This window comes from Sciurus carolinensis, chromosome 15, assembly GCF_902686445.1.
Source record: "Sciurus carolinensis chromosome 15, mSciCar1.2, whole genome shotgun sequence".
NCBI classification, from domain to species: domain Eukaryota; kingdom Metazoa; phylum Chordata; class Mammalia; order Rodentia; family Sciuridae; genus Sciurus; species Sciurus carolinensis.
The window spans coordinates 31777477-31801830 of record NC_062227.1 but is presented as its reverse complement, the minus strand read 5'-3'; the positions used below and the strand labels follow the sequence as shown (position 1 = coordinate 31801830).

The following is a 24354-nucleotide window of genomic DNA, read 5'->3' as shown; positions in this document are numbered from 1 at the left end:
CTGGTGAGCTGCAACACCAAGAAGACAAGAGTTCAGTCCCGATCTGACAGAGAATGCTCACAAGGTATGCACAGGCCACTTCTCAGAAAGGAAGAAACTGAAAATAACATCCCAATCCATCCAGTGTCCCTTACAGTTCATATTACATAAGTATTCAGTGTAAACTATGTAAACTGGCCATTCTTACTTCAGAGCATGAGTTTTATTATTCTTAATACAGCTTTTAGCCTTTTGGTGTCATTGCAATAGAGATACCTGCACACGTGGGATGTGGTGGTGGTTTCAGAGACCCCAGAAATTCATGATCCATTTGTCTTTCAGTAAGGTTTTATTCCCCAGTGAAATGCATCCATTCAATTTTATGAGAGAGGTCTAGGGAACAATCTGCTTCATAATTTTGCCTAAGGTTGCCATGATTCCCAATTTCATCATGTTGCTTAGTACACAGGCATCACGTGTGCCCTACTTTCTGGTAATACGGGTTCCTCTCTTCCTTCCTCCTTTAGCAGTATAAATAAATAAAAAAGAACAGTTGGGCACAGTGGTTAGGACATAGTTGCAGTCCAGTCACTTGGAAAGTGGAGGCAGGAAGATCACTTGAGCCTAGGAGTTTGATGCCAGGCTGGGCAAAAGAGCAAGACCCTGTCTCAAGTACTTTATCATGGTGACACAGACATTGTGTGTCCAACCTGGAAATGTTCCAGATGTCTTGAACATGGGAGGTTGTTATGGTTTGCATGTGAGGTGTCCCCCAAAAACTCACGTGTGAGACAATGCAAGAAGGTTCAAAGGAGAAATGATTGGGTTGGAAGAGTCTTAACCCAATCAGTGATTTAATCTCCTGATAAGGATTAACTGAGTGGTAAAAGAAGTGGTGGGGTGTGGCTGGAGGAGGTGGGAATTGAGGCGTGGCTTTGGGTATGTATTTGTATCTGGCAAGTGGAGTCTCCCTCTGCTTCCTGATTGTAAGGTGGGCTGGTTCCCTCTGCCACACTCTTCTGCCATGATGTTCTCCCCTACCTAGAGACCTGAGGTATGGAGCCAGACTAAGACCTCTGACACTATGAGCCCTCAAATAAACTTTTCCTCCTCTACAACTGTTTTAGATCCTTCAGTTACAGCAGCAAAATAGCTGACTAAAACACAGAGTAAATGATGAGTCAGGGAAGGCATCATCAAAGAGATAACCTGGAGCTGATCTGAGGTAGGTACTCACCAGACAGACATGTTTGTGTGGAGCAGAGGTGGGGAGAATACCCCAGGTGAGCACAAAGAACAGTGATTTTGCTAAAAGGTGAGGATGCTTGGGTTTCAGGAACAGTGGAGCAAGTCCTTCTTGGAGTTAGGATATAGCTTTGGACATACAGGAAATGGAACAGAATATGATGTGTGATCTGACTGAAGAATAGGACAGATAGAATAGTGGCCTGGGAATCATTTTAGTTGATGACATCAGTAGAATGAATATTGAGAACTATGTTTAAAAAACTCCTACCAGACAAATGTTGCTTATTATAATCTACTTTCAAAAGGGAAAGTCGTTTTACGTAAGTGACAGCTAATAATGTTGGCTTGTACTGTCTGCTAAGCGTTATAGGTATTGAGTCTATAGTAAAGGTTAACATAAACTTTAAATGGTCTATCTTAAATGAACTTTGATTTTGGGGGAAAAAAACATCTAAACTATGATTTAGAAAAAGGAAGTGGAGTCATATATTCAGTAGTTAAGGATTAGATAAGCATTTATACAAGTTATGTTTTTAAAGTAATAACATTTATATTAGAGCTTTGTGATGGTAGAGTAAAACTGATTTAAATATCAAAAACAGGACTCACCATTTTATCAACAAAAAAGCTTGCTTGCTTGAAAAAAAAAGGTTAAAAAACATTTTATCCTTGGTAGGTATACAGTTCTACCATTAGTATTCAGTGTAGTCCTGCACTCTCTTATTTTGGCCACATCTGGGAGGTAATTAAAATGATTCATTTGGGTGTTGAATGAAGAAGTAGGATAGGAAACCAGGTATTCATGGTATTGTAGTCTCTTTAGAAACACTTCAAGGCCAAAGCACACTCCACATTTTCCATTTCCCAGAAGCCAGGTAGCAGCATAGCATTTCTTAGTGATCACAAAATAGAACAGTAGCAAGTCACTAGTAAACTGAACAGCTGCATCTGTTTCAGTCACCCCAGTTAGTGAGCGGTTGGTTCAGAGTGAAGTAACTCTGACAGAGCCCTTTTTGCATTTTCTACAAACACTATGCATTGTTAACATTGCCTTTATAACTCTGGAGGTAGTAAGTAGCAAACAAGAATGTAGCCTGTTGCTATGGTACTGAGGTACCACCATCAAAAGTCACCTGTGAATAAACATACAATTCTGATACATAACAGAAAAATACACAGAAAACACAATCCGGGTTATCACATAACACAGAAAAAACAATCCAGGTTATCACAGTGACTATACTTTTGTCATTCAAATAAACATGAATTTCCCCACCTCCTATGCTAACTCAAGGGCAAGACTGAATGCAAAGGAAACTGGAATCAACTTATACCAAATAATTATTTAAGCTAATATCTGTAAATGATAATTTACATTCTGTTCAAATAGGTACATAAATGAGTCTAGTGTGGTGGCAGGAGCCTGGCATGGTGGCACTATCTGTAATCCCAGCAACTCAGGAGACTGAGACAGAAAGAGATCAGGTCAAAACCAGCCTCAGCAACTCAGCAAGGCCCTAAGCAACCTAGTGAGACCCTGTCTCTAAATAAAAACAAAAAGGGCCGCCGGGGATTTGCTCCGTGATTAAGCACTCTTAGGTTCAATCCCTGGTACAAAAAAAAAAAAAAAAAAGAAAGAAAGAAAGAAAGAAAAGGAAGAAATAAGCCCTTTGGCATTTCTCAAGGCTGAGCTTCCCTTCAATCATTAATAGTCAGTACTGACTCTGACTCCTCCCTGCAGAGGAGTGGTCCTTGGACCCAAAGCAGCAATCTGACTGCAGCTCTGCATTGGACAAATGCACTCACACCAGAAAATAGGGGCCAAGAGAGCTCCACCCCACAGTCAGACACATTCGCCCCAAGCAGAAGAAAGACCACGGCTCTTTCCTCCACACCCACCCCGATCCCTGGATAGTCTCCTTGCTCGTCTCCAAGGAAAACCTTTTTGGATTATTTTCAGCTAACAAAACCCAAAATGTCTTATAACCATCCCCCCCACACACAAAAAAAGAATAAAAAGGGAACAACATTAAATTGATTTTAATGTTAAAAGTCATTTTAACTTAAAATGTTAAATGGAATCAAACAAAATAATTATTTAAGCCAATATCAGTAAAATGGTAATTTACATTTTCTAAGGTTAAGTCCATGTTGATATTCTTTTCCCCTTATCACCAGGCTGCTAAAACCTATTATAGACTCTTTCTCTACTTCCCCAGAGTTAGCAACTCTACCCAAACAAAAAGATGGTAACTTTTAACTCTTATGCTTGATATAGAAATATATTCAACAGCAGTATCCTCTTGTTAAATGTAGGAGTGAGTCATAAAATACTTACTTGGCTGTTGCAAGGAACAAAAATATTAGATCTGTGTTTTAAATTAAAATTAATATTTAATAAGATAAGAAAAATGGCAATGAGAAACAGATGACAGAGCTGAATATGAATGTATGATAACAGACAACTGCAAGTTTGAGGTCATTTGTTATAGAATATACATTGAAAAATGAGTATCACCAATGACAACAAACATATGCTCCTGAATAACAAAAGACTTCTCCCAGACAAGTTGTTGTTGGCACTTACAGAGTGCCAGTAGTGTGATGGAGGGTGTAGTTCTTTAGAACGACGTGCACAAGTTCTTGGTCTAGGTTCTGGTATGGAAAAAACAGTACATACAACTGATTAAATGATCTATTTTATTTCTTTTCTGGTTTTGAAACAGACAAAAATTAAAAACACATGCCAAATAAAAATTTCTTGATTCTATGAGAGGAGCAAATCATTTCAGAAAGCATGGCACCAACAGGTCTTAAAGCAGGCTAGGTGAAATACTTCTATCATATGCAATCATTAGAGAACTAAATGATTAGAATTAGATTATAAAATGTCACTTATAAAGTGTTAACACCCTAGGTTAACATCCTGGGTTCAGTGTTAACAGCCACCCTAAGTTTAACCCACTTCACCAGGGCTATGTTGCTCTGACGGCGACTGTAATCCTCAGAATTAACTGCTTCCTGGTAAGCCATTCCATTCTTTCTATTTAAGGTCAAATCTCTAAAAAAGTTTAAACAAAATGCACTTGAAGAGCTAAGAGTGGTTAACAGGCTAGGTGGTACCAAAGGATAATGATACCTTCTCAAGTTCATGGACCAACATGCTAAGCAAGATTTGCCAAAACCACTTATTTGGATACTCATTTCAGAACCTAATAAATATGTGTTTTGAGTTACATACTCCACATATTTGAAAGTCATGAGACCTTGGGGCAAGTTACTTAACTTCTTAGAGTCTATTTCCACATCTGAAAAATGAGGTTAACAATACTACCACATAGGATGGTTGTAAAGATTAAGTAAGATAGCATACGTGACATGCTTTGTAACAGGGCTCAGTAAATATTTTTGCTGCTGCTCCATATCCTCAGACTTGACCAGGTATTCATTATCTTTTGCCTGAACTCTCAGGTTCAAGGGACTTACTTCTTGAAAGTCTCATTGTGTTCATTTTTCTCCCTGAATTAATCTTATACATGAAAAGTATTTTCGAAGGTGTCATTTCCATTCTATGACACCTTCTTCCTTCCTGCTCAAATCTCTTCACCCTACAGAACAAATAACAGCTAAATTTTTTTGTTCTGGTCTCACTTCAAGACACAAACAAATCCCGTTTCCTTTAAGTGTTCATTCAAGTCAAAGAGATCTTATAATCAAGTCCATTATAGAATATCCAAACTGCTATATGAGCTTATCAAGACAGTTAACAGTCTAAACCAGCATTACTCAAAGTGTAGTCCATGGACCAGAGATAGAACTTGATCAGACAAGTACAGGACAGCAGTTTATAAGAGTAATTTTATGTCTATCAAATCTAATATTAAAAATTGGGGGTTGTATTTTATCTTTTAAATTTCATTTTTCTAATTATTATGTTTATTGTATTTTATGAAATTATTGCTCTACCTCATTTGAAAAGAACATAAACTAATTTCCATATCAGACAATTTGAGAAGCACTGCACTAACACATGCCTTGCTCTACTGAACTCTGTCTTCCTAGGTTCCCAGAGCCCAACTCGTCTCCCCTGGCCAAAATGGCAGTTCCAGATAACTGAAAGAACTTACTCTATCTCAGTAACAGTAGCAAACAAAATCATCTAATTATATACATGTATTCACTGGAATTTTGCTAGATGACAACTTACTACGGCATAGAATTTGACATAGAGATGGTACGTTTTGGTCCCCTTCCAGGCATTCCCCAAGTTTCCACTCATCATTTTATTTTATTTTTTCTTTGTTTGCAGTGCTGGGCATCAAATCCAGGGCCTTGCACATGCTAGGTAAGCACTCTACCACTGAGCTACACCCCCAGCCCCATTCACTATTTTATTGAAATGCTTTAGTTAGAAATTAACTTCAGAAAGTAGACTAAAAACATAAAAAGAAAAACTTTTCAGGAACTTTGGACCAGCAACCCTGCAAGGTTTGGAAGATATCTCTAAGGTCAACAATGCTAGGCCAAGATCTTTATGGTTTTCTCTGTAAAAATAGCCCTGTTTGATAAATATTTCCCTATATGCACATTGCAAAGTTATATTTGTGGAACACATATAAATATACATATAAGCACATTAAGTACGTATGTGTATATGTAAAATATACAAATTTATTCATGTATATTTGTAGCTCTACTTGCCAACGTGGGTATGCTTCATCATATGAAATTAAAGAAAAGTCATCAATACACTGTTTTTATAGAATTATGTACACACACAGTTACAAATATACATTTCTAATAAATAAAAACAGATATATAAAAAAGGAAAATATTTAAATAAGTGCTCCTATACCATGAACCCCAAGGATAGCATTATGAGAAAGTTTCAGTTGACTTACACTTTTTTATTTTTGGGCGGGGGGCAGTGCTAAGGATTGAACCCAGGGCCTTGTGCTTGCAAGGCACCAACTGAGCTATCTCCCCAGCCCTGACTTATACTTTTATTAGTAGTTTAGAATTATCAACATATCTCCTTATCTATAAAAGGAGGTTAACAGTGACTTCTACATGAATTATCAACCCCAGCGCCCTGGTACAGAGCACTCTCAATAGGTTTCTGTTAGGAGTTTTTGATGAACTACTCTCAATCAAGAGCACAAAAATGTCTACTACTTAAGTTTCTTCTACCTTGAGTAGGAAATTTAATTTAGCAAACATATTTAAACACTCTACATATACAAAAGAATTGGCAAGGAGGTAAGGATGGACCACTATTAACAACACACAGTGCCTGGACTCAAGGAACTACAACCTAATGGGAACATAATAAAGTACACAAATAACTATTATACGAAGTGGCATCAAGTAGGTGCTGTGAGAGGTTTATAAGCCTCTTTATGCAGAAGTTCAAATATCATCTCACATCTAGCTGGGATAGGGTTTATGGAAGAGTGTATTTGAAGGAAGCTGAGACAATGGATAAGACACCAACACCTAATAGCATCACATGAAGAAAGAAGAAATGAGCACACACAAACACAAACTCATTAATTTATTGCCCATAAACTTCCTCCTTGGTATCTATATGGCTATTACACCAAAATCTATCACTTCACTTGTGAAAGTTATAAACTTCACCACTGGACTACATTCTGTTAACTCAAAAAGTAAGTATCAGAAATCAGATTTCAAACATGAGGAAAAGGATAGTATACTTAAAGAAATTTAAGTATACATTTATAGTATTAACAAGGTTCTTTAATTATAAAACACTAACATCAAATTTGTTTAGGTTTACCACAGGTGAAAAAGTCCAGAGCTATGTTAAAAAGTGAAAGGTAACAAGTCAAAACAGAATATATATAAGTGTCCCCTAGGAATCCTCAGATGCTTAGGGAGGTGAGCAACTTAATTAATTAAGTCAGTCCACTCTCTTTAATAAAATGAACTCTTCCTACAGGCTGGAGAACTTGTGTACATTAGGGTCATAATAAAATAAAGCTCTGCATAATCCCCCTCTATCTTACACTTGAATATGGCAGATCCTCCAAGCTTTCTTCTATCTGTCAGTTTCTGAGTGAATGCAAGTCATAAGCATCATAGTAAAAAAAAAAAAACTACCAAGTCCAGGAAATGGAATTGTTTAAGAATAAAAAATGCTATATATGTATAATTAATAATATATGTAATTAATTATATATACTTATATATACTTATAAATGGAATATGTATATATATTCCAAGAGTTGTTTCTTCACTTGGAGTTTAGAAATTACACATTTTCAATTAAGGTTTTCTTAGTGGAAATTATCACTTGCTACATATTGCAAATATTCCCCTTGTTTTTTATGCTTTAACCTATCAAACATCTGTCAATGTAGTGGAAGAACGTGGGCTTTTGAGAATCAGATAGGTGCACATTTTCACGGAAAATGCAGGTTGTAACTGAGAGTAGTAGGAGAGGAGGCCAATGTGGGCAGGAATTATAGACTTAATCCAGATACCAAGAGTCCTGGGAATATAATTATTACTGTGAAGCAGCATTTATTGAGTTCTTACCAGGCACTTCATAACAATTCTCTCATTTATCTTCACAACATACTGATGACACAGGCACACATGTAACCCCATTTTATATATAAGAAAACTAGGATAGAGAAAAACATATTCATATTAACAGGGTTCTTCCTTTTCTTTCAGGACTAATGTCAGTGACAACCCTGCCTTTTGAGAGAACAAGAAAGGCAGAATCAAAAGGTTCTACTTTGGTGCCCAAAGAAACCACATAAAACAGATGCTTAAAATCTACAAATTCAATACAATTCCTATCAAGATCCCAGGTGACTTATTAGCTAAAATTGGCATGTTCATTCTAAAATTCACACAGAAGTGCAAGGGACCAAAAGTAGTCAAAATAATCTTCAAATAGAACAAAGTAGGAAGGCTTCCAAATTTAAAACTTAAAGCTATACCAATCGAGACTGCTACTGGCATACAAACAGACATATAAATCAGTGGAATGCAAATAAGAGTTGAGAGAAAAAAACTTTATCCTTTAGTCAATTGATTTTTGATAAGGGTGCCAAGATAGCTCAATTGGGAAAGAAAAGTCTTTTTAACACATGACACGAAAACAACTAGATATCCAAATGAGAAGAATGAATTGAGACACATACCTTATACTATACATAAAGATTTACTAAAAATCAGTCATAGACATAAATGTAAGAGCTAAAACTATTTATAGTTAATTTTTTGAAGAATATGTAGGTATAAATCTCTATGACCTTGAATAAGGCAATCTTAAATAGAACCCAAAAAGCATAAGTGACAAAATAAAAACCAGATAACTGGATATCATTGAAATTAAAAACTTCTATACTACAAAGGACACCATCAAGACAAACAACATGCAACACAGGCTAGGGCATATTTCCTAGATGTTGAGAACTTCTGGTGTCTTCTCCAGTGTGCCCATTCACTTGGACAAGGAGTGATTCAATAATGGAATTAAAAATTTAATTTTTGGTTTAAAAGATGGTTTCTCAGCATGTATCTGGTAAAACACAGCTGTATATCAATGATAAGATACTCCAGTACAATTACTTAGGATAAACAGGCATTAGGAATCTGACCTAATTTAAAGTGGGTACTATAGTCCAACCTAAAATGGATACTCCTCCATTAGGAAATTTTAAATAGAGTAAAAACACCAGGAGGGTGCTACTGTCTTTCAGCAAGAGAATATATATTTTGTTTTATTTCAGAGAATTCCTGCCTTTCTTCACTTCTTCAAATCAGTATACCTGATAATTAGTGGTAAAATATCAGAAGTCATCATGTAGAATAACATATAAAAATAACATAAAAGATAGTAACCATCAGGTGTGTGTCCCAGCAACTCTGGAGTCTGAGGCAGGAGGATTGCAAGTTCAAGACCAGCCTCAGCTACTTAAGGAGAAGGCCCTATCTCAAAATAAAAATAAAAAGGACTGAGGATATAGCTCAGTGGTAAAGCAGCACTGAGTTCAATTCACAGTCCAAAAAAAAGTAATAGAAATTCCACATATGTGGAATTTTCTGAAGTAAATCAAAAGAAAATCATATATAACCCAATTTGTGGTGTTGGGGTTGTGGCTCAATGGTAGAGCACCTGCCTAGCAAGTGTGAGGCAGTGTGTTTGATTCTCAGCACCATATAAAAATAAATAAAAATAAAGGTTCATCTACAACCAAAAAAATTATATTAATTATGTAAATATATAAATTATATAACTATATACAATTTGTTTGCTCTAAAGTTAAGTTAAAGAGCAATAGAAGCTTTCTAGGAATTCATCCTAAGTAGATAATTACAGGGGTTAGGGGCAGGCAGAAACAAAATGTATAAAGTTATGCAATTACATATTATTTTTAGAAGCAGAAATTTTGAAAGTCTAAAACTCAAACCTAGAGAAATGAGTAATTAATATATGACATAAATTATATGAGTACTATGTAACTGCCAACAACACATACAACATGGAAAAATGGCTAAAATGCTATTTTATAATCACAAGACTCAATGATATTATGTACATTATACATGCATATGATAATTATAACTATGCAAAAATATGTAATCATATAAACAAAAATAGAAAAAGGCAAGGAAAAAATATATTATGAAAATGGAATTCCATGTGATGTTTTGTAAGATGAAAGGAAGAATTGGAAGAGATGTGATAATTAAATATTAATTAATAAATTTTAATTTGTTTTCATAGGTCTAAACCTGCTGACATCAAATGTGTTCACAATAAACTTTAGAATGAACAAAGATTTGTGATATAATGATTGATCTTTTGGCTGGGGATAGGGGAAAATTTTTTAACAATTTTATTGACTTGTAGCTTACATTTCATAAAACATACCCATTGTAGGTGTATATTTCAATAGTTTTTTACGAACTTGCAGAATTATGCAACCATCACCACAATTCAGTTTTAGAACATTTCCACATTTCCATCACCCCAAAAAGTTCTCTCATGCTTATTCACAGCCAATCCTCATCTGTATTCTCATGGATTTGTTTTCCATCCCTATAAACATAATTGCATTTTGGACAGAAAAAGTTGAAAAGGAATCACATGCTTATGTATTCACATAGTAAAGTCAAAATGAACATGTGCCAGAATTATGTGCAGGTTCATTTATAGACAATATTAATAAAAATTTCAAAAAACAGTTTTCTGAAGTTTTTGACCAATTAGCTTCAATTACCTATAAAGAAGATTATTTTTACTTTCCTTTTAAGTATGAGAATTTCACATAAATGTAGCAGATTGTGCAAATGCATTTACCTTCACTGCCAACCAAAACTCAACAAAATGTATAGGAAAGGGTTCTTTAAAGGTATGAAATAACAAGGACAAAAGAGAACAGAAGCAAAGGGAACACCAACAAAATGCATCAAATCAAGAAAAATGGACAAGCAATAGTTGACCTTGCAGAACCAGAAAACTGAATCCTAATGTAGCAGCAGGAGAAGCTTAGAAACAACCAGATTTACCCAGTAAACCACTTTCCCTGAAAAGGCAACATCAGGTTAGGTTTCACATATGAGAATAAAGGTAAGGTTAGAAACAGGGAGTGGGGACTGGGGATTAACTCAGTGGTAGACTGCTTGCCTGGCAGGCATGAGGCCCTGGATTTGTCAATCCTGGGCTCAATCCCCAGTATTGAAAAAAAAAAAAAAAATCAGTTAACTTTCCAGATCCCTTTCCCTAACCCAAGCAGGCAACTACATCCCTCTTATTTTACAGAAAGCTGGACAGGCACAGTTGAAGATGGGTGTGCCATTCTGCAAATAAGGACCCTAGGTTAACATTGTATGCCCTGAAAATTGAATCTACCCACCTCTTTTCCAACTCAGCTCCCAGAAAAAGGTAACCAGTCCTACAACCATAGAGACAGGAAGTTATAAGATTTTTCTATGTAGAATCCAACCAGCAAGAAAGACTTAACACACTGACTGGACATTTTTCCACAGGTGACAAGCTTCATGGTGGGATCAGAATTTCTTATCAGATTTACTGGGAACTGGCATTAAAGAAGAGAAGACAACCAGGATTATCAGAAAACTAAAAAATATCTCAGACATAGTACATACAAACTCAAATAAAAAAACAAAAAGCCACCTGAAGAAAACAAGAGAATCTGCAGGGAGTAAAAAGTGTTTACACATTTATTTCATTAATATATTCAGAGACAGGAAAGAAAAATTACACACATATTAAACAATAACATGTAAACAGAAAACATATAGTTTTCAAATGGGTTGAAAACATGTCTACACAAAAATCTTGTACATAAATGTTTATGGCAGCTTTATTCAAAATCGCCAAAACCAGAGGCAACCAAGATGTCCTCCAACAGATAAATGGATAAACTGTAGTAGAACCATACAGTAGAATATATTATTCAGTGATAAAGAGTTCTCAAGTCACAAAAAGATATCAGGAATCTTAAATGCATATTGTTAAATAAAAAAATATGTAAAGCCTACCTATCAAATATGCCAATTACATCATGTGTCATGTGTCACTTATAACAATGATGTTCTGACAAATGCATCATTAGGTGATTCCATCATTGTGTGAACATCACAAAGTGTACTTATACAAACTAAGATAGCTCAGACATTACTAGGGAATATAATCCTTTGGGTCCATAGTTGTATGTGCAGATCTTCAGTAACTGGAACATCATTATGCATCACATAACTGTATATGACATTCTGGAAAAGGCAAAACTAAGGACACAGTAAAAAGATCTATGGTTGTCCAAGACCTGCAGGGAGGGAAAGAGGGATGAATTGGTGGGTTCACAGGATTTTTAGGGCAGTATATGATAATGGGGGATAGATGATTTTATACATTTGTCAAAACCAATAGAACGTACAACACATAGTGAACGCTAATACAAACTTTAGTTAATAATGAAGTACCAATATTCATTCATCAATTATAACAATTTTACCACACTAATGCAAGATGTTAATAATAGAAACTGGGAGTGCAAGAGGGGGTATAGGAAAGTCCCTTGTACTTTCCACTATATTTTTCTGCAAACCTAACAGTGATCAAAAAATAGTCTATTAACAACAAAAAAAAGGACGTGTCCTTTTTAAAAAAAGTCTGCTAAATTAGCAATGAAATGGTTATATTTCAGGAGTAACTATAAATTGGAAGGATCATTTCACAAATCATTAAGATATTACATATCTAAAGAGTACAACCTTCAACTGGGCAATTTTATTTTTAGAACTCTATCCTAAAAAAATTTACAAAGTATAGTGGGAAAGGATCCATAAGTACCAAGTAAAAAATTGGATCTCATTTAAATTATCAAGGATAAGTGGTTAAAATAGGGCATATCATTAAAGATATTAGGCTGTTAAAAAATTTATAATAATGATTATTTTAGTAACCACACAGAAAAACATCCATATAAGAAAATGGATGTTTTCAAAATAACACAAAATCACACATAGCTACAATATTGAAAAAAAAAAACATTCCTGCAAAAAGCTGTGTGAAACTTATGGCATTGTAGGTGTCCTTTTTCTCTATTTCCCAATCTTTCTAAAATGTTATATTTTCTTCAACTAGAGAAGGGGTTTGAAGTGATGAGGAAAACGGCAATTTAAAAGTAATTTAATATAAATACCAGATTTGGAGATGTCCTAATGATATTTTTAACCCTTTGGAAGATTTAAACTGTGAATGTTTGTTTTTTCTGATAACATATTTGTCAGACAAATTAGAGAAACATGGAATTGGCTATAGATAACATTACTTCATAGGACACACACAGTTGTATAAGAACTATTGCTATTCTAATGTAATGGACTACTGTAATATCCATTAATTTCAAATTTCCAAGTCTTGAATTGATTTTTAAAATAAAATATTATTTTGATATTAAGATGATCTGAATTTGAAAAATAGTCAGTTGGTTTCTGGACTGAGTTTGGCACACGTTTTTTTCTTAATTTCTGATTGCTACTTTATTAATTCAAACCTTGGTTATGCAAATCATAATCTTTCTGCTTTATGATATAATGTGACTGGTGTCTATTTCTTAATTTTATAGTTGGTGTTATGGGTTGATCAAGGATGAGTGTTCTGATTTAAACATTTTTAAAACACTTGATGTGAGAACGTTTTACACCCAGAACAAGTTACACTGAGTGTTCTTCGTACTACCAAGTGCCCAACTCTCAGGGACTAAGCTTAAGTGTGCTAAGTGCTAAATGTAAAAATTTCAGTGTGTAATACTAAACTTCACATTTTAAGGAGATACTTAGTATCCTACAATTTATAAGCTTAGATGACTTTATTGCTAAATAAAAAGTCATCTGTCATAGCTACATCCATTTAAACAGGCCTCATGAGTTTTTGTTGTGTTTTATCAACAAGTGCTAGGGTAAGAACATCTTTGGGGCTTTATCTTTCAGCCAGTATTTCAGACACACTTCATTTCAGAGGACAATCCACCAAATATTTATGAATTCTGTTGGCAACACTTCAATCCAAAGTAAGTTTCATCCTTTCTTGTTTTCACACGTTTATTGAGAAAACTTGTTGTACTAGACAATCCAAATACAGAGATGAAACATGTAGTTCCTGCCCTCAAGAAGTTCAATATGGAATTGGTTAGAAAAGCATGTCACAGTACTGAGGTACTACAGTGGTTCACGAGGTACGACAGGCACAGCATAGACTGGCAAGGGAGAGGGAGATAGGGTTGCATTTTGGTTGTTCAGTTTGAGACGACATTAGAACATTTGGACATGGGGCTATCTGAGCAGGAACATGCTGGAGGAGTCTACGAAAAGGTCTAGGCTAGGAATAGAGATTTGTGACTCGTGAGTTAAGAGATCATGGGATTGCCTAGGAAAAGTGTGTCAAGGGACAGAAAAAGGGACAAAGGAGAGAATTCTATTTCAGGGGTGGGAATATGAGTAACAGCCTACAAAAACTCTTGAAGAAAAATAAAAGAGGAAAACCAGAAGAGAATGGTATCAAGGACAACAAAAAGGTAGTTTTAACAACGAGATAATAGTCCACTGTATCGCAATTTCAAATGAGTCAAAGAGGACAGGGATGGAGGGGTACACCCAGTGTAGCAGGTTGGCCAGGACAGTTTCACAACCCTCACAGGACAACTCCTGTGGCACTACATGAGGAACTGGTGAAAAGTGGAGAGCCTGTGTTCAAACCCCTGGGCTGTGAGGGCAGGAGAGATGTACAGGACAGTCGTGAGGAGTGTAGGGTCTAAAGAATTATGAAAAGAACTTCCTTTTATTTCTTTCTTTCTTCCATCTCTTTCTCGTTCTCTCTTCTTTCTTCTTCCCTCCCTTCCTTCCTTTCTTATAAAAAGAACAGAGATGACCTAGTTTATAAGTTGCAGGAAAAACAACATTTGAGAGACAAAACGTTGGCAATACAGCACAGAGAAGGTATCATGAATGGATTCTTCACTCAGAGGAACAAGAGAGGTTAGGATCCAGTTCTCACTGCACAAAGGCCTCCATATTCTCTGTGAAGTACAAGATGAGAGAATTTTTAGAGAGCTAGGAAAGGGTGATGGAACAAGGGAGCTGAAGTGAAAGAGAAAAGTTAGGCTGGCCAGCTCTTAGAAGCCATTGGAGATGAGCTGATTTGGAAACATGTTAGATTTCAAAAGAAGATTCCCAGCCCAGGTAGAAGACCATGAATGTAGCTGTACCACCCCTTGCCCTGGTTGTGTGAATTTGCCCAACGAAAGTGGATAATCTGGGTGTAAGAATAGAGAAGAGTAGATGATTGCAGCATCAGGAGTTAATAAAAGTCAGAAAACATGTTTTGAAAAAAAACCTGAGGACCCTAAGGTTTGTTTACTATAGAAAGAGCAGTGCAGCAGAAGGGACAGGTAGAAAGGTCAGTAGGAAAACAGAAACAATGAGGGGAAATGCTCAAGAAAGGACAGATGCCTTCAGGCATTCACATTCACATATAATAATCCAACCAAAGATGAATTCAATATAAAACAAGATGGCATGGGAGAGGAGTCATAAGAGTCCATCTGGCCCATTCTCCTGCTGCTGAAGAGGACCACCAAAAGCCCTTCTAAACAGAACCTCGATGGGCACGGTGGTATACACCCATAATCCCAGTGGCTCAGGAGGCTGACGCAGGAGGATTGCAAGTTCAAAGCCAGCCTCAGCAACTTAGCAAGGCCCTAAGCAACCTAGCAAGACCCTGTCTCAAAATAAAAAATAAGAATGGCTGGGGATTTGGCTCAGTGGTTAAGCACCCTGGGTTCAATTCCTGGTACAAAAAAAAAAAAAAAATGAGTGAGAGAGAGAGAGACACAGACAGACAGAAAAAGAAGAAACTCTATATTATCTTTTAAGACTACCACAAGGGGATAATCCTCTATATCAGAAATCAGGGAACTTTTTTCTGTAAAGGGCCAGATAGTAACATTGTCAGCTTCACTGTCACACTCAACTCTTGCCATTTTATCTCAAGAGTAACCACACAAAATATGCAAATGAATAAACATGACCACACTCCAATAATACTTCATTTTTAAAATAAGATGGTAGATTGGATTTGGCCAAGGATAACTCTGTCAACCTCTCCCTAGACCTTTTTTTAAGACCATTTTTTTAAAGGACTTGTTCTTTTTTGTTGATTGTAAAATATTAACACTTTGTCTTACTACATTCATTGCCAAAATTTTTTCTTTTTTTTAATATTTTGTTTTGGAGATTTGAAAAAAATGTAAAAGTAAACAAGTGCATGTGCATGTAGTCAAATCTATCAATTCCTTTCCCTTGTTTTTGGCTTTACAGCCATGGTTAGAATATTATAAACATAGTACTTTTCACCAAGATGGCACTGAAAGCTAAGAAGGAAGCTCCTGCCCCTCCCAAAGCTGAAGCCAAAGCAAAAGCTTTGAAGGCCAAGAAGGCAGTGTTGAAGGGTGTCCACAGTCATAAAAAGAAGAAGATTCGCATATCATCTACCTTCCGGAGACCCAAGATGTTGCGGCTCCTGGGGCAGCCCAGATATCCTCAAGAGCACCCCAGGAGAAACAAGCTTGACCACCATGCCATCATTAAGTTCCCCCTGACCACTGAGCCAGCCGTGAAGAAGACTGAAGACAGCAACACACTTGAGTTCATTGTGGCTGTCAAGGCCAACAAACACCAGATCAAACAGGCTGTAAAGAAGCTCTATGACACTGATGTGGCCAAGGTTCACACCCTGATCAGACCTGATGGAGAGAAGAAGGCATACGCTTGACTGGCTCCTGATTATGATGCTTTGGATGCTGCCAACAAAATCGGGATCATCTACATAGAGTTCAGCTGTCTAATTCTAAATATACCCTTTGTTTTTTCAACCTAAAATGAATAAACAAACAAACATAGTCACTGACTTTGTATTCCTAGAACTAACAGAGGTAGCATGTGTGTGTGATAGATAAGAACACAGACTCTGGACATTTTCATTTTTTTTTTCTTCATTGTTGTTACATGTGTGGTATTTTTTTAAATTTAAAAATAAAATATTATTTACTGTATCTATGTATGGCCATGCCTCACTTAACCAGAGTGACATATTCTGAGAAATGCATTGTTGGGCAATCACATGGCTGTGTTAACATCATAGTGTATACTTTCACAACTCTAGATGCTGCACGTCAATCACTTGGTGTGGCCTCTCAGCACAATCACAAGATGCAGTAAACATGAGATATGGTAAACATGAGATTTGTGAGATTGCTGCCAGTGTAACACAGCACAATGTTTTACAGTTAACTTTATTTAATAAGAGTAAAATCTAAAATAATGATAAATACATAAATCAGTAATGTATCATTTATTATAAAGTATTAAGTGCTTTACAAAATTGTATGCACTATAATTTATATCACTGACAGTGCAACAGGTTTGTTTACACCAGCTTTATCACAGCATAAGAGTAATGTGCTATACTGTGACATCTCAACAGCTACAATGTCATTAAGCCATAGGAATTTTTCAGCTCCATTATAATCATATGGAACACTGTCATATATGCAGTTCATTGAATGAAACATTGTTATAGTTATGTTATAGTCATAGTTGCATAACTATAATTGGAATTTGCCACAGCCTCATTTTGTGTCAATGCAAAATTCATATGTTGAAATCCTAACCCCCAAGGTGATGTTATTAGGAGACAGGGCCTTTGGGAGGTACTTAGGCCATGAGGGTGGAGCCCTCATGAATAGGATTAGTGCTTTTACAAAAGAGGCTCCAGAGGGTTCCCCTATTCCTTTACAGCTAAAAAGCACTGTCCATGAACCAGGAATCAGGCACCTTGAGTTTATATTTACCATCCTCTGGAATGATAAGAAATAAATGTTTCGTGTTTATAAGCTACCCCATTTATGGTATTTTTGCTTCTAGCAGCCCTAAGGGACTAAGATGATATTTATATATTTTATTCCAAAATGATGGCTAAAAAGTCAGGCTAGAATGCTTATTATATGCTGCCATCTGAAATAGTAAATTTTCTGGGTGTGGTGGTGCATGTCTACAATCCCAGTTACTTGGGAAGATGAACAGGAAGATCACAGTTCAAGGCCAGTCTTAGCAACTTAGCAAGACCCTGTCTCAAAGTTAAAAATAAAAAGGTTGGGGAAGTAGCTCAGTGGTATAGTACTCCTGGGTTCAAACACCAGTAATGCAAAAAATAAAACAAAATAGTAAGTTCTTTATTTCTCCTTTTTAAATCACACAAGTTATTTGCCTTTTTTTTTTTTTTTTTTAATGCAAAAAAGCAAAGGTCCAATGCCTTAACATGGCTGAAGAGGCCCATGAGATCTGGCCTGTGTCTGTCCCTCGCCTTTCCCCAGCCCCCAAAACCTGGTGCCCTGGCCCCCTTAGTCACTCCCCCTTGTCAAGCACTTCCCCTCTGAGACTACATACTTTCTGAAACTCTCTTCCTAACACATCATCTAGTTTTGTTTCACTCTCCCTTTTCATCTCCCTACACAATACCTCCTCAAAAACATACTTAAATCTCCAAGATAAATTATGTACTCTCAGTTATTCTTTTCCTCTGCAGCCCTCACTCCAATTACAGAATCATCGAGTTATATAATCACAGACCAGTGTTGATTATTACTGCCTTCTGTTTGAGTAGGAATGTTGGCTGAATGAATAAAAAATAGTTAAGGGGGCTGGGGTTGTAGCTCAGTGGTAGAGCGCTTGCCTACCATTTGTGAGACACTGGGTTCAATTCTCAGAACTGCATATAAATAAATAAATACAATAAAGGTTCATCAACAACTAAAAAAATATTTTTAAAAAGTAGTTAAGGATTACAAATATTACTAATGGAATAAAAACCTCACATTCTTCGCAGATGTGAAATTTAAGGTCACCCAAACTGAAATGAATGTTTGCATGTTTCATCTACTTCTGAAAAAATTTAAGATCTTTGACTCATAATCACTTGAACATAACTAGATGATACTAAATATTACCACAAGTAATGTTGATTATTTGTGAGCCAGTTCAAATTATCACTTATGCTACAGATAAAAACATTTTTTATGAAAATTCTTTAAATCAAAATTTTCATAAGTTTAAAACTCCTTTTAATTTGAAGTTTTACTATTGTCTATACATTTATTCATGCACTTACACATTTAATCATGAATTCAACTATATCTTTATTTATTACCACATTAGCATTAAGACCTGGTGACTCAATTTGACCCAGTTATCCCATTCCTTGGCATATACCCAAAGAACTTAAAATCAGCATACTATAGTGACGCAACCACAGCAATATTTATAAGCAGCTCAATTCACAATAGCCAAGCTATGGAACCAACCTAGGTGCCCTTCAACAGATGAATGGATAAAGAAAATGTGGCACATATACACAATGGAATATTACTCAGTCATAAAGAAGAATGAAATTATGGCATTTGCTGAAAATGGATGGAACTGGAGACTATCATGCTAAGTGATATCCCCAAAAACCAAAGATCAAATATTCTCTCTGATATGCGGATGCTAACTCACAATAAGGTGGGGGGGGATAGAAAGTCACTGAATTAGACAAAGGGGAATAAAGGGAAGGGAGTGGGATGGGAATAGGAAAGACAGTAGAATGAATCAGACATAACCTTCCTATGTTCTTATATGAATACATGATCAGTGTAATGCCACATCAGGTACGACCACAAAAATGGGAAGTTATACTCCATGTATGTATGATATGTCAGAATATATTCTACTGTCATGTATAACTAAAAAGAACAAATGAAAAATTAAAATAATAAAATAAAAAAGACCTAGTGATTGAAAGATGAATTGCAAATAGTCTTGGCCTCTGAGAGTTTTGAGCCAAGTGAGATACATGCCTACAAGTTAATGCAGCTAAAGAACAGCACAATATAGAGGTAAGTATAGTGGACTTCTTATTGTCTGGAGAGGTCAAAGAAGGGTTTTTAGAAATGATATGCTTGGAACTTTACCAGTTATATTTTAATATTTATGAAAAGGAACATTAGGTGAAATATATATATATATCAAAAGATAGTAAATCAGGTTGTGGTTGTAGCTCAATGGTAGAGCCCTTGCCTTGCATGCATGAGGCACTGGGTAAAAATCCTCAGCACCACATAAATAAATAAAATAAAGGCACTGTGTCCATCTACAACTATAAACAAAAAGTTTTTTTAAAAAAGATAATAAATCCCATTTATTTATAACTTCTTAGGAAAGTCACCTTTCACGTTTGTAGGTAACTTTTATCCATGTTGTTGACTGTCTTCAATGATCAGATTTCACTCAGCTGCAGTGTGACAGAGGCTGGCTAAATGCTCACCAAATCTCTTTCCTCTCCCTGGAGACATGAGCACACATTTCCTTGTTCTCATGATGGAATGTGTCTGATGTGGCACAAAACACTTCCTTCCAATGAAGCAGGAGGTATCGCAATACCAGATCTTCAACTATACTACAAAGCAATAGTAACAAAAATGGCATGATATTGGCACCAAAATAGACAGGTAGATCAATGGTACAGAATAGAGGACACGGACACAAACCAAATAAATACAATTTTCTCATACTAGACAAAGGGGCCAAAATTACAACAAATGATGCTGGGAAAACTGGAAATCCATATGCAACAGAATGAAATTAAACCCCTATCTCTCACCCTGCACAAAAATCAACTCACAATGGATCAAGGACCTTGAAGTCAGACCAGAGACCTTGCATCTTATAGAAGAAAAATTAGGTCCAAATCTTCACCTTGTTGGCTTAGGATCAGACTTCCTTAACAGGATTCCCATAGCACAAGAAATAAAAGCAAGAATCAACAACTGGGATAGATTCAAACTAAATAGCTTTCTCTCAGCAAAGGAAACTATCAGCAATGAGAAGAGAGAGCCTACAGAGTGGGAGAATATCTTTGCCAACCATACTTCAGATAGAGCACTAATTTCCAGAATATATAAAGAACTCAAAAAACTCTACTCCAAGAATACAAATGACCCAAACAACAAATGGGCTAAGGATATAAACAGATGCTTCACAGAAGAAGATCTACAAGCAATCAACAAACATATGAAAAATTGTTCACCATCTTTAGTAATAAGAGAAATGCAGGAAGAGAGGCAGCCTAAGGAGACTCGTCTGCGAAGGGTGAGGCTCCCAGGCCCAGGAGGTAGGTCCGGGCCCCTGGGAACGTTGCAGAGGAAGACAGACCAGCCCAGGCGGTAGTTGTAGATTGAGGGGAACCTCTAGGAGGGGAACTGACCAGCGAGACCTCCCCACTGGGTGAGTCTTCCCTGCCGGGTGAGGTTTTCCCACAAGGACGGTAAAACCAGAGACACAGGCACAAACAGGCCTTGCCTCAGCCCGCAGCCTAGTTCCCCTTTGGATGACCATTGGTCAACAAGTGGAGGCACCTCTGCCCACTAGCAGGGAATATACCCCACCTGAGGGTCACCACCCCTAGAGAGGCAGCTTCCTTGTGGAGCACCGCATTAACAACTTCCTTCAAGACTGCAGGCTACTGAAGGATAAGAGGGGATATACTAGCAATCTTCAGGGACATTATAAGTCAATAGAGGAAATCTGCAATATCTTAATGACCCACTGATTCCTGAACAATATGAGAAAACAAGGGAAGAAAATGCCCCAAACAAATTTAGATGTTACATCAATAAAATCCAACGACAGCATGGCAGAAGAAATGACAGAAAGGGAGTTCAGAATGTACATAATTAAAATGATCAGGGAAGCAAACGATGAGATGAAAGAGCAAATGCAGGCATTGAATGATGAGATGAAAGAGCAAATGCAGGCATTGAATGATAGCACCAATCGACAGTTAAAAGAGCAAATACAGGAAGCAAAAGATCATTTCAATAAAGAGTTAGAGATATTGAAAAAAAACCAAACAGAAATCCTTGAAATGAAGGAAACAATAAACCAAATTAAGAACTCCATAGAAAGCATAACCAATAGGATAGAACACCTGGAAGACAGAACCTCAGATATTGAAGACAAAATATTTAACCTCGAAAACAAAGTTGAACAAACAGAGAAGATGGTAAGAAATCATGAACAGAATCTCCAAGAACTATGGGATATCATGAAAAGGCCAAATTTGAGAATTATTGGGATTGAGGAAGGCTTAGAGAAACAAACCAGAGGAATGAACAATCTATTCAATGAAATAATATCAGAAAATTTCCCAAATCTGAAGAATGAAATGGAAAATCAAGTTCAAGAGGCTTATAGGACTCCAAATACACAAAATTACAACAGACCCACACCAAGGCACATTATAATGAAAATACCTAACATACAAAATAAAGACAGAATTTTAAAGGCTGTGAGAGAAAAGAACCAAATCACATTCAGGGGGAAACCAATACGGATATCAGCAGATTTTTCAATCCAGACCCTAAAAGCTAGAAGGGCCTGGAACAACATTTTTCAAGCTCTGAAAGAAAATGGATGCCAACCAAGAATCTTGTACCCAGCAAAACTTACCTTCAAATTTGACGATGAAATAAAATCATTCCATAATAAACAAAAGCTAAAAGAATTTACAAAAAGAAAGCCAGCATTACAGAACATTCTCAGCAAAATATTCCATGAGGAAGAAATAAAAAACAAAGAAGCAAATCAGCAAAGGGAGGAATTATCCTAAAGAAACTGTCAAATAAAGGAGGAACCAAGGTGTGTCAAAAAATAAATAAATAAATAAAATTTAAAAAATGAACCAAATGACCCAGAATACAAATCATATCTCAATAATAACCCTGAATGTTAAAGGCCTGAATTCATCAATCAAAAGACACAGACTGGCAGATTAGATTAAAAAGAAAGATCCAACAATATGTTGCCTGCAAGAGACTCACCTCATAGAAAGAGATACCCATAGACTAAAGGTGTAAGGATGGGGAAAAACATACCATGCACATGGACTCAGCAAAAAAGCTGGAGTATCCATCCTCATTTCAGATAATGTTAGTCAGAAGGGATAAAGAAGGACATTTCATACTGCTTAAGGGAAGCATAAATCAGCAAGATATAACAATCATAAACATCTATGCCCCAAACAGTGGCTCATCCATGTATGTCAAACAAATCCTTCTCAATTTTAGAAACCAAATAGACCATAACACAATAATACTAGGTGATTTTAACACGCCTCTCTCACCACTGGACAGATCTTCCAAACAAAAATTGAACAAAGAAACCATAGATCTCAATAAAACAATCAATAATTTAGACTTAACAGACATTTATAGAATATACCATCAACCAAGAGCGAATACACTTTCTTCTCAGCAGCACATGGATCCTTCTCTAAAATAGATCATATATTATGCCACAAAGCTAATATTAGCAAATAAAAAATAAAAAAAAGAGAAATGCAAATCAAAACTACACTAAGATTCCATCTCACCCCAATTAGAATGGTGATTATCAAGAATACAAGCAACAATAGGTGTTGGAAAGGATGTGGGGAAAAAGGTACACTCATACCATACATTGCTGGTGGGGCTACAAATTAGTGCAGCCACTCTGGAAAGCAGTGTGGATATTTCTTAGAAAACTTGGAATGGACCCACCATTTGACCCAGCTATCCCATTCCTTGGCCTATACCCAAAGGACTTAAAATCAGCATACTACAGAGATACAGTCACATCAATGTTCATAGCTGCTCAATTCACAATAGCCAGACTGTGGAACCAACCTAGATGTCCTTCAACTGATGAATGGATAAAGAAACTGTGGTATATATATACAATGGAATATTACTCAGGTATAAAGAATAATAAAATTAAGGCATTTGAGGCAAATGGATGAAATTGGAGAATATCATGCTAAGTGAGATAAGCCAATCTCAAAAAAAACCAAAGGATGAATGATCTCACTGATAAGCGGATGATGACACGTAATGGGGGGTGGGAGGGGGGCAAGAATGGAGGAAGGAGGAACTATATAGAGAGAAAAGAGGGGTGGGAGGGGTGGGGGGGAGGAAAAAATAACAGAATGAATCAAACATCATTACCCTATGTAAATGTATGACTACGCAAATGGTATGCTGTTACTCCATGTACAAACAGAAACACCATGTATCCCATTTGTTTACAATAAAAATAAATTAAAATTTTAAAAAATTGAAGGAAAAAAAAAAAAAAAAAACAACTCTTCCTTCCCTAAACTCTCTCTTCCACAGCAGTCTTGGAGTTCAGAATTGGAAGATGGCAGCAGAACAAGATGAAAGTGACCTGGATCCGTGAGCAACTGCAAGGAGAGGTGTCTCTCCATGTCAGACTGCAAGGTTAGCATGTAATTAAGCCACTGAAATTCTGAGGATGTGTGTTACAGCAGTTAGTTTATTCTAAGGAATAAGGTGAGGGTAGCAGGTGGTCAAAACAGAATTTTAAGAAACATGAGGATGACAGACACTCTTAGTTCCCTTTTAAATACCTATCCTTCCTTTTGCTAACAGGACACTGATTTTGTTTGGGGTACCCACGCACACAGCTCCA

The 24354-nt window shown here is 36.4% G+C and overlaps 2 protein-coding genes across 8 annotated transcripts in view; one reads left to right on the top strand and one right to left on the bottom strand.

Annotated features, from left to right (window-relative positions):
• Greb1l (GREB1 like retinoic acid receptor coactivator) overlaps positions 1 to 24354 on the bottom strand; it is a 260469-nt gene that overhangs the window by 207050 nt on the left and 29065 nt on the right. The gene's annotated exons all lie outside the window — the stretch shown is intronic.
• Positions 16154 to 16567, top strand: LOC124965698 (60S ribosomal protein L23a-like). Its single transcript, XM_047526844.1, has one exon. It carries the CDS (start codon positions 16154 to 16156, stop codon positions 16565 to 16567), a length of 414 nt encoding a protein of 137 aa, XP_047382800.1.